Consider the following 10,970-nt stretch of genomic DNA (forward strand, 5'->3'; position numbering starts at 1 on the left):
AACTTTTACTACCTTATATAAAAGTTTTAAAGACGAGAAACGCATTGGAAGCATACTCACCTCTGTTGCACATTTGAGAGGATGTGTTCGACAAATTGAAAATCTCAATCCGAGTGGTGCATCAGCACAAGATATTTTGAGTTATTAAAAAAATAAAAAAATTTACTAGTAATTATTAATCAAAATGTTATAATTCATTTTTTATTATTTTATGCAGATAAATCGAGCAAAAGTACTGTATGTGAAAGAGAGTAAAGATAACAAAGCATTTTCATTCGATCATGTGTGGAATATTGTTAAGGATTGTCAAAAAATTTCATGAGACAAAATTCCTTCAACAAAAAAATCTAGAACGCGTGCTACTAATCTAGATACATCACAATCTGATATTCCACTTGAAGAATCGCCCCAATCAGGTTCACCTATATTCTCTACATTTCCAATAAATTTAAGTGATGATAATACTTGTGACAGCTCTCAAAGACCAATTGGAGTGAAAAAGCCAAATTAAAGAAGAAAAAAGATGAAGAAATTTCTCAAATTCAACGTACAATGGAAGAACAACATCGCGAGCTTTTGAATGTTTTGAAACAAGGAATTGCCGAAAGGCAACAAAACTACGACCTTCAAAAGAGTAGACTTGAACAAGAGGAAAGAAAGATAGATGAAAGAATTTTATACAAAGATTTGAGCAAAATTACTGATCCAACTCTGTGTGAGTACACTAGAATTTAACAACAAAATTTTTTGCAAAAAGTACTTGAAGCTGAACGTCAAGATAATGAAAACTTTGGATTTTATTTTGGAGATATTGGAGGATCGGGGTCTGGTTTACCTTATTACTAAAAACCTATTTTTTACATAATTTTTTTCATGTTTCGTAATTTTGTTGTTTCTTAGTTGTTGTCATTGTTATTTGTTGTTTCGTAATGTTTGTTGTTGGTTCTTTGTAATTTGTACCATTTTTAACGCACTAATAATTTAATTTGGTTGTTTTAAAATTTATAGTTTTATACTTAATTATTTTCAAATCAAAATATTAAAATTTACATAATTAATATTTCAAAATTTTAAATAAACTTAATTTAATATTTACTAAATTTATTAAAATAATAATTTATAAATTTATTATTTAATTGAAAAATTAAACAAGTAAAATAATCTAAAACACTTTTAAAAAAAAAATTTAAATGCATGTGGCGCAGCACTTTTGCTGCACAAATTGGAAAGTTAGGATTGGTCCAATTATTTTAACGCTATAATAAGATTGACACCATTAGTCTTAGGATTGGAGTTGGTCTAACCCCCTGAACAGAATCCGATCTCTCGGCAGTTATATCTATTTTTATCAATTTAATATATGATAATATATACTTTTTTCCTGGGAAAATGAGGAAAACGGGAGTGATGGAAGTATTTATTAAGAAAAAGAGATTGAATGTAATTTTACTTTTTTATCCTTTATTTTAAATTTGTTTAAAAACTAATTTTGTGATTAGAATATTTAAATATTTATTTTATTTTTTTATATAATATAATTTAATTTATAATTTAATTAAATAAAAATAATTTATAATCCCATCCTTTTTCCGCGACCCACTCTTTCTCATCTCAACCCAAGATTTTTTTTTTCCTCATCTGCTGTTGCTGCACACTCAAACCATCTTCCATCTTGCATCATTGTTCTGGTTTTTTGCTAAGAATTAACGATGAGTCTAAAAAATATTCATCTGCAAGAAATCCAACGAGAAAATCACGTATTAATAAGAAATTTATTTTGAAATTTGAATTTGTTATCGAAGTTAGATTTGGGTCGAGCCCTGGGTCGAGCTCTTCGTGAAGAGGAAGAGCTCGACCGTGAGCAGCAGCTTAGCTGCTGCTCTCGGGAAAGCTCTTCCCCAAGAGCACGACCCAAACCCAATTGGGTTGTGCTTGGGTCGTGCTGACCCAAGAAGAGCACGACCCAATAACTAGGCCAAATAATTTTTTTACTAAAAAAATCAAGTTAATTTTCTTAAAAAATTATTATTTCATTATTGTTTAATGTATATCAATGTATAATTTATGTTTGTTTTTTCATTGCAGCGGTGAATGTGAAGTTTACTGTTTAGCGACAGCAAGTTATACCATGTTTAGGGAAAATGCCTATCAATTGAACGATCAGAAGATTGAAGAATCTAGGCATTATTGTTGTTGTTGTATTTGTGATAAATTATGGTCATTGGATTAAAACATTTATATGATAGTTGGATTAAAACATTTATATGATATTTTACATTGATTTTTAGTTAATTTATGTGAAATTTTTTTACTACATTCAATCTAACAACGATCTCATACAAAAAATATATTTAGAGAATGATTCATGAATTGATCAATTATATAACATCATAAAAAATGAAAGCAAGTTGTGATTTGAATTGTATTAGGATTATTGTTTCTAATCACACAAATTGTAGCTCTTTGACTCGACCCACTCTACCCAATTTGGGTTGAGTGGGTCGTGCCACACATATATATTGTGTGGCACTTGGGTTGAGTGGGTTGCGCCACACAACCCACACATATAGACGCAACCCACTCAACCCAAAATTGTGTTGAGTGGGTTGCATTTTGGGTTGAGTGGGTTGCGCCACACATATAGGCGCAACCCACTCAACCCAAAATTGTGTTGAGTGGGTGGCGCCACACAATATATGTGTGGTACGACCCACTCAACCCAAAATTGGGTTGAGTGGGTCGCGCCACACAATATACTCAATTTTTGGGTAGAGTAGTTTAATTTGAATCGAGTCTTACATGTTATGAGTTTTTTAGGTTCTATTATTATGAAATTTGTTAAAAATTTTATTGGAATTAAAAATTTGTTAAGAATTTTAGTCGAGCATAAATTCAACCCGATAAGAGATACATTCGTCTAATATTGTTATGAAATTTTAACCAACACACTTAAATTATAATATATAACTCATATTAAAATGTTTACACAAATAAATTTTTTATATATATTTACGTTCTAATCATATATAGAATGACTTATGTATTATGAAATGATCAAAATTCAAAATCTCTCTACCACTCGACCCAAACTCGACCCAAACTCGACCCAAACCCTAAACCCTAAACCAAACCCCAAACAACACCACTCGACCCACTCGACCCAACAATTTACCACCCACTCGACCCAAACTTAAAATTTAAAGAACAATCTTGTCCACTCCACCCACTCACCATCCCCTCGACCCAAAATTAAAAATTCAACTCAAACACATTACATATTAGTAAAATCAAATCGATAGCCTTTAAATTCAAACAAATTACATTTAATTCAAATGATTTTTTACGTCAGGAACACAAAAATAACTTAAACCTGAATCGATTATTTTGCTGGGAAGAATATATAAATGAAACATGAAATCGTCGATATCAATAAAAAAATATTTTTAAAAAATAAAATATAAATAACTAATTAATTAATGAACTAATAAATGATCTCACTTAACTTAATAAATGAACTCACCTAACTAACAACAGTCAACTCCCTTTCTTTTATTTAAAGAAGTCAAAATCCCTTTTATTTAATTAAATTTAAAAAGAATCATATATAAATATATTGTCCCCTTTTTTCCTTGTGTAAATTGAATTTTGCTGTAGTCATCAAGAAAAAAGAAATATCTTCGGAATTTCTCTCTTTGGGTTCAGCAACTCAGCTCAAGGTTATTTGATCTGGGTTTTTGCGGGCATAAGGCAACCTCGTTGAATTGGTGTTACGTGGCTCCTGTAGCTTTTCGGACTCGCAGTTGAGATGTTTGATTAAATGACTAAACTAATTTATTCTGTATTTGGTCTCATTTCTCGTATTCTCTAGCAGAATCTTCTGGGTTTTGGTTGTTGCGCTTGAATCCATGGCGTTGGATACCCTTACTGCCGCACTGAGGCTCGAGGCTTGTGGATACTTCGGAGCTGGTCTTCGTAGCTCAAATATCCTTCCTATGCAATCTGCGAGTGAGGGTGCTAGTAATCTTTGTGCATTGAAATGGGATTTTTCGTCTCAATTCATGAGAATTCACTTCTCTTTCACTAGTTTTCACCCACACTCGCTTTCTTTAGATTTGATTGTGAAGCCATTGGTTGTTGAAGCTAAAGCCAATACTCGGACTGAGAGTGACAAGATTCTGAATAGAAGACGAAATAAAAAGGTCAACTTTTTTGTCTTTCAATCTTACATGTGACATGAGAATAAGGCATCCTCTTCTCATGTTCTACAACAGGTGAACATCAGTGAAGTGTCGCACAATTTATTTTAGATTGTAAAATTCACATTTTTTAGAAAATTATGCATGAAATTTTAAGAATCAGAAGGATAACCTGCTTGTCCGCACTTGGCCACCTTGTAATTCTCAATTTTGTTGCAAGAATAGTTCTTTTACATTAACAATGCAAAAATTAGATTTAAAAAAGAATGTTTTGAGGGGCAAGATTAACTTTTAATTAAACAATTAGATTTTGTGCAAATTAATTCAATTTTGTAGATGATGCGGAGGGAGGAGGTAACTGACTGACCGAAGATTTCGGTTGAGAATAAATCTAGCAAGCGGACTAGGTCAAGTTATAGTAAATGGACGACAAGTCCAAGTATCGATCCTACAGATACTATTATTTAAGTACTAAGATTTAAATTATTTGATTTAATCTAGGCGAACAATAACAAGTTATTTGGTGATAATTTAAACTAGTTAAATCAAATCAAATTATGCTAAATTAATAACTAAGATTGAATTTGCAGAACAGGTTGAAACTTGGGAAATTTTCAAATTCAACAAAATGACCGGGAACACACAACAGTCCAAACTTGACTATTGTCACGCGTTGGAATTATTTAGCCACATATTATTGATGTCACGATGAAATTCTCTAATTTAACTATAAATCTATTTCTAGAGTTTATAATCCTATGTTCATTTAACAGTCCAATTATTTTAATTGAATTTAATTAAACAAAAACGCATTATTCAACGATGGAATCACATCTGTCGCCCAAAATCACACCTTGAAACCGAATACTATTTCTAGTCGGTTTCCGTGTGTTGATTAATATTTTTGAAGCTAAATTCAATCTACTCTCTTTCGAGTCAAGACCGAACAACAAACATGCAGATAATTGGCCAAATTAAAAGCATGAAAACTACGCAAACATTAATTAATGACGTAAAATTAATTCATATGTCAAATAATCAAGTGTATGAACAAGATCAAAAGTTTGTCCCTATCGTTCTCGATCACAAGAAAAACTACTTTATAAATTCAAAACTAGAAGAAAATCTAATATTCGAATTCATGAATAAAAATGAGAAAACAAGAGGGGAGAAAATCTCAGTGATGGTGCGCAAATCTTGCGTGTGAAGTGTGGTTCTCCCTCTTTTCTCCCAAGCCGTCGCCGTCTTCAAAAGTCTGAAAGTTCGTCTCCAATACCTTTTTTTTCCTCTTATATCCCCATAGATATCTTTTCTCAAATCCCCACAAAATCTTCGCCAAATTAGAATGTGATATGAAGGACAGGACCCCGTGTAGACATCAGGGTGGGGGTCCGTGTAGGCACGGTAAAATTTTTTTCCCGTAAACATTGGACACGGACCCCATATAGAGGTCCGTCGTTGGGTCCGTGTAGTCACTGTGATATTCATTCTCGGATGCTAATGGACACGGACCCCGTGTACAGGTCCGTCATGGGGTCCGTGTAGGCTCTGTCAAAATCTTCCTTCGGCTTCTAAGGCGCGGATCCTTACACGGGGTCCGTGTAGGGGTCCGGATATGCTCTTTGTACTATTCCCTATTTCTCCGGGTGTTAATGACATGGCATTGTGCAGCTTGACTTTCCTTCCCTTTCGTTGGCTTTAATCATCTTTTGGTCAAACCTGCAAATAGCAATAATAAACCGAATAAAGCGCAAAACTCGAAATAAAATCGTCAGATAAGCCTGAATACGAGAAAATAAAATCCCTAAACGCTATATAATCCGTGCTTATCACTGACCCCATGGTTTTGCTCATTGCCTTACTTGAATTATGAAAGATTGTTGATTGCTCAGTGAGATATTAACATTATGATCATTTTACCAGTTTAATGGGACAGCCTTAAAACCAAGGCTTTCTGTATTCTGTTCAAATAAGCAGTTGTATGCTATGTTGGTGGATGACCAGAACAAGAAGTGCTTGTTTTACGGAAGTACTCTGCAGAAATCGATTCGGAGCAATACTGCTTGCACTACTATAGTATGTATTCCTTTCCATTTTTAAGAAATATTTCTCCCTCTGTAGAGTAGAAAATATGAGACATGTGTAAAGTGTCGAATCAGTTTTTTGTAGTACTCCTAAGTATTCTGCTTTACCAGATTTTATAACGTCGTTTTTCAACTTGCTTGTACTGTAAAAATTATTATTCTTAGGAGGCTGCTGAGCGTGTTGGAGAGGAGCTTATTAAAGCTTGTGTAGATCTCAACATAAATGAAATTTCTTTTTATGATCGCAATGGATTGGCTCGAGGAGAACGAATGCGAGCTTTTGAAATTGCCATTGCTCACCATGGATTCTTGCCTCGGTAGATATGTGTTAGATATGAATGCAAACTAGCTGATGCTTGCTCAACATTTAGTTATCTTGACGCAAAGGTTTGCATTTTGGGCTCTGTATTTATATGCTTTCTCCACCCTTGAGCTATTTTACCGAGTTCATCCTGTTATTTTTGGGTTGAGAAATTGCATGAGGGCTTTCGGTTCGGGATAGAGAATAATGAAGTTCATTAATTATAAAAAGAATACCATAGACAATTTAAAATTATTATGATCTGAAAACTCCATCTTGTTTGCCTCCAAATAGATAGCAGATAATAGGTAAATCATAAAAGCTTAAACAGTTTGGGTGCAGCAAAATACACAACCAATTAAGAATAAATAAGAGATTGTGTTTATTAGCATAAAAAATAAAATTAGCATGGGGGCGGCCGTGTATTTCCGGCTACCCTTGACAAACTGCTATAATAGTAAGCCAAAACATGTCTTATTCTTCGTATAGACAGTAACTTGGTATGACTCAAACTCGCAACTTAAATCAAGAGTATATTTGGTTTGCCAATGGACTTTTTCCCGAGCCAATGTTCACCAGTCGACTCATTGCTTGCATGCTTGATCATGCGTAGTTGCCTTTCCCTATACGACTACTTCCATCATCTTCAACCTATTCGAGTTAATTGCTACAGCATTTATTGAGGTTTTTCTCTTGAATCTTCTTCCACAAACAGAGCAGCCCTCCAGGACTTTTTCGTGGGCAAGAGCATGGCCATCTATGCACTCATAAACAATCCTATCATCCTTCTCGTATTTAACTTGTAATCCCTTGTTCTTCATATCTAAAATCCAGATTCCCATTGCAAGGTCTTCTTGCTTGAACATCTGCAATTACGTGATCATTAATACTTGAAACAACTACAGATATACCCCTTTGAATGAAGTTTAATGTTCATCTTAAATCTTGTAATACCCTCCTTGTCCCTATGTTCTCCTTTACACCGAATCCACATGGTCATCACGTGTCATTTATGTGAATAGAATATTTAGTGTAACAAATGACAAGCATTAGGTAATAGAAGATCTCGCTTGTATAACAGAATGAGAAATTTAGCAGTGATTCCTTTTACTCCCACCTTAAGCTGACCCTCCCGGCGTTTTTCTTTGAAACTGTCTCTGCTATATCCTTTGATACGACATAACCTGGACTAGATGCCCAAGGGGGGTGCTTGTCATTAGGCCATTCCTTGTAGTAATTTCGATAAGGGGTCAGAACGACCATTGCATCGGGTGATTCAGTCATTAAATGTGTTAAATCAGTTGAATAGATAGCTCAAGAGTAGTATACCACTTGCTATCAGGTTCTTGATGAGGCTCTAAATCAGAATAGACGGGACCATAGAGCAACCCATGAGTCACATTGATCCTGTCCAAGGAATTTAGTACTTCATCTATACGAACGAACAAATGCATCGTCATCCGTCTTCATGATAAACTTGGCCGAAACAACCAGTCTGTTGACTATTTAGAATAAATAAGGCTCTAAAGGTGAAATAGTCACTCCATAAGCAAGGAAAGGGAGAAGATTTTACTCCATAGATGTTGATTGCTATGGTCTTCCATGTGATGAGGCTATAATTGTCGTTAAAAGGCATCAATTGGATATCTTCATAAGTTCATGTCTCGTCCCAGAGCTCTTTATTGACGGTATGGTTTTTATTCTGCAAAAAACATGTATTTTGAGTAAACAGTCTTACTTGTAAATGATGGTGCTTTGAAATAGTGTTGTTGTCTGTATAACAGGAAGAATTTTGCTCGAAGACGAGGATCTTGATTCAGTCTAAAAATTGTGTTTCTCGACCTATTAAATCCTTGGCTTAAATTTGTTTACTAACTATTAAAATTTCACTTTTCTTATTATAAAGAAACCATCCTCCTAAGAAGGTGGTGGTTTCTTAAAAAGGCTTCTCCATCTTATTGCACTTATACCAGGCCAATGAAAAATCGAACTGCTACTTGTCCAGACCGGGCTGCAGGATCCTGCATCCACGTTCTCCGGACTGCCACGCCTCAAATTGTTCGCAGTAGACAAAACACCAATAAATAGATTTAGCTCAGTTTGTGGAGATAATATTACCGGTTTAAGTGTATGTTCCAAATAATCTGATGATGGCAAACCAGAGGCAACCACAGAAATCACATTCACACCACCAGATCTGATGATGGCAAACAGAGGCAACCACAGAAATCGCATTCACATCACCAGAGATCCTTATTTTTCCTACAAGCCATGGCTCCAAAACCTGCATGCACAGTGGATATAGGCGAATCATACATCAGCAAATTGGAACAAATCGAGTCTAAGGGCCAAAGGGGTTAGAGAGATTACTTAATGGAAAGCAAATGAAGTTATGTGATTTCCATCTACCATCATATGAACTCCCTCTGAACCAACTAAGAACGTAGCACCGAACAAATCGTTTTGTTTAAATGGGTGATGTCTTCTTGCTTCCCGTCATAAACCATGGAAACATTTGCTGATACATAACACCGGTCCAACATCCACTGTTATTACAGTGGAAAGCAGCATCACCCACCACATGCAACAAAAGATTATCAGTTTAGGAGGGTCGCATAGGGGCGAGACGAGTATAATATAGTTGAAGATCATATTATGTGAAGCAAATGTACCTTTCGTACGATTTTCTTGAATCGAGACCCCAGCCGTGTGCAACAGTCCATGTGTTTTGACTAATCACAAGATCCTCACATATATTACCTCTTTGAAGAGTCGCATTATACTGCAGAATAATGGGAGGATCTGGTTCCCCAAGAAGTCGTTCACCGACCAACTCGACTTGGAAAATACCCCAAGGGTTGCTTATAAAAGTGATTGAAGAACCTCGAGTCAAACCACAAGGAACGTACCCACATTTTAAAGCCGTTTTCGTGAACTTCAGAGGCATTCGTGTTACTTGAAAAACGAGGACGCTGTTTCTCTTTACAGCCTTTCTCAGGTAAACTGATACGAAGGATCGAAAGAAGTTAGAACTACATACTTGGTGTGTTAGTCGAGTTAGCATAGTTACAATTGATATAAATAGAACAACTACCGAGACAAGAAAATCATTTAACAAATAAAAAAAATCTCTTATTGTATCTTTCCCTCGAATTCTCGCCTTTTTCTTAGGACTCCGGATAACTTGAACTAGCCACCTTAACATTCTTGAGTCATAATTTGTGACTCATTCATTATCCACTTATTCATTAAATTGTGAACCCATTCTTCGTAATTCCTTGTTCTCGAATCAGGAATTAATCCTCATGGCATCAGAGCAGTCAAACAAATGGCGTGGGATATAAAGGCGACGAAGGGAATCACAACCGATCTGCAGAAATTGGATGTCAAGGTTGAAGAATGCATGGTTAATAATCCAAATGTGGCAGCGGAGAATGCGCCTTCGTACACATGTAACCCCAATATTCAACAATTTGGGGTTGCTACTGGTTCAAAACAGCATAACCATTTCAGATCATCGCAATTGAAATTTTCTCGTTTTTTCGAAGATAATTCATCGGCACAGATTTCACAAATTCTCAATTTCTACAATATTCCTGATCTTTATACGGAAAACCTCCCCTTTGGGATCCCCTCCGGTGGTGGACCGAGGCAGAGCCTGGGCCCTCGTCCTCCCCCAGGGGGGCCCTTAAGGTTATCTATGCTATTGAGGAAACCCTTAAAGCCTCTTGAAGCTCTATAGAAACCCCTAGAGGTCATATATAGCCCTATTAAGATACTATTAAGGAAGGTAGCTCCTCTATATCATTAACTCATGGCTACCTTTAAGAGATAGGACTAGCTACCAGCTTCTTAGCTCTAGCTCCCTAGCTGCTAACTCTCAACTCCTAGCATCTTAGCTCATTAAAAGGAAGAGCCTGACTCCATTCCCTCATATGATTCGGGTAATGGTCGGCTCGGTTAGCTGCATAGCTCTCACTCAAGGATAGGACGCCCCTACTGCATTCATTCATAGGATTCATATTATTTGGATGCTCCACCTAACACGATGAAACCCAACTCAAAACTCGACCCAACCTATTCTACCCAATACGGAGCAACTCCACCAAAACCTCTAACCATGATGAAACTCAGCCACAAAAACTCAATCCAAACCCTTAAATCAAGCCCAACACTGGTAAGTGAAATTACATAGAACATTTACATTTCCATAGTAAAACAACAAAGAGCTCACGATAAGATTATATATAGTTGGTATAAATAACACCTATATTGTAAAATTATATTTACTTGCTATTTCAAATGACTTTTGCTTCAATATTTTCTTTTGTTTCCTTTGAGTACATAGAAACATCGGGATTCCAGTGGAGGGAACCAATAAAAAGTTGA

General features: G+C 35.6%; 1 protein-coding gene across 6 annotated transcripts; it reads left to right on the forward strand.

The window, feature by feature from the left end:
* Window positions 1-1,236: 1,236 nt before the first annotated feature.
* Window positions 1,237-8,766, forward strand: LOC140833786 (uncharacterized). 6 transcript variants are annotated; one of them, XR_012118570.1, is made up of 6 exons: window positions 3,654-3,799; window positions 3,872-4,005; window positions 4,111-4,199; window positions 6,120-6,272; window positions 6,446-6,667; window positions 8,587-8,766. XR_012118570.1 is itself a non-coding variant. In XM_073198195.1 (5 exons), the coding sequence occupies exons 2-5, from the start codon at window positions 3,906-3,908 to the stop codon at window positions 6,599-6,601; spliced, it is 498 nt and encodes a 165-aa protein (XP_073054296.1). In that variant the 5' UTR covers window positions 1,237-1,329; window positions 3,868-3,905; the 3' UTR covers window positions 6,602-6,859. The 6 variants fall into 6 exon arrangements, 4 of the variants coding, with proteins under 4 accessions (XP_073054296.1, XP_073054294.1, XP_073054297.1 ...); XR_012118569.1 differs by lacking the exon at window positions 8,587-8,766 and adding an exon at window positions 6,752-6,859; XM_073198195.1 differs by lacking the exons at window positions 3,654-3,799; window positions 8,587-8,766 and adding an exon at window positions 1,237-1,329 and having other exon boundaries at window positions 3,868-4,005; window positions 6,446-6,859.
* The last annotated feature ends 2,204 nt before the right edge of the window (window positions 8,767-10,970 follow it).

The sequence above is a fragment of the Primulina eburnea genome, chromosome 6, assembly GCF_022965805.1.
Source record: "Primulina eburnea isolate SZY01 chromosome 6, ASM2296580v1, whole genome shotgun sequence".
In the NCBI taxonomy this organism is placed as follows: Eukaryota; Viridiplantae; Streptophyta; class Magnoliopsida; order Lamiales; family Gesneriaceae; genus Primulina; species Primulina eburnea.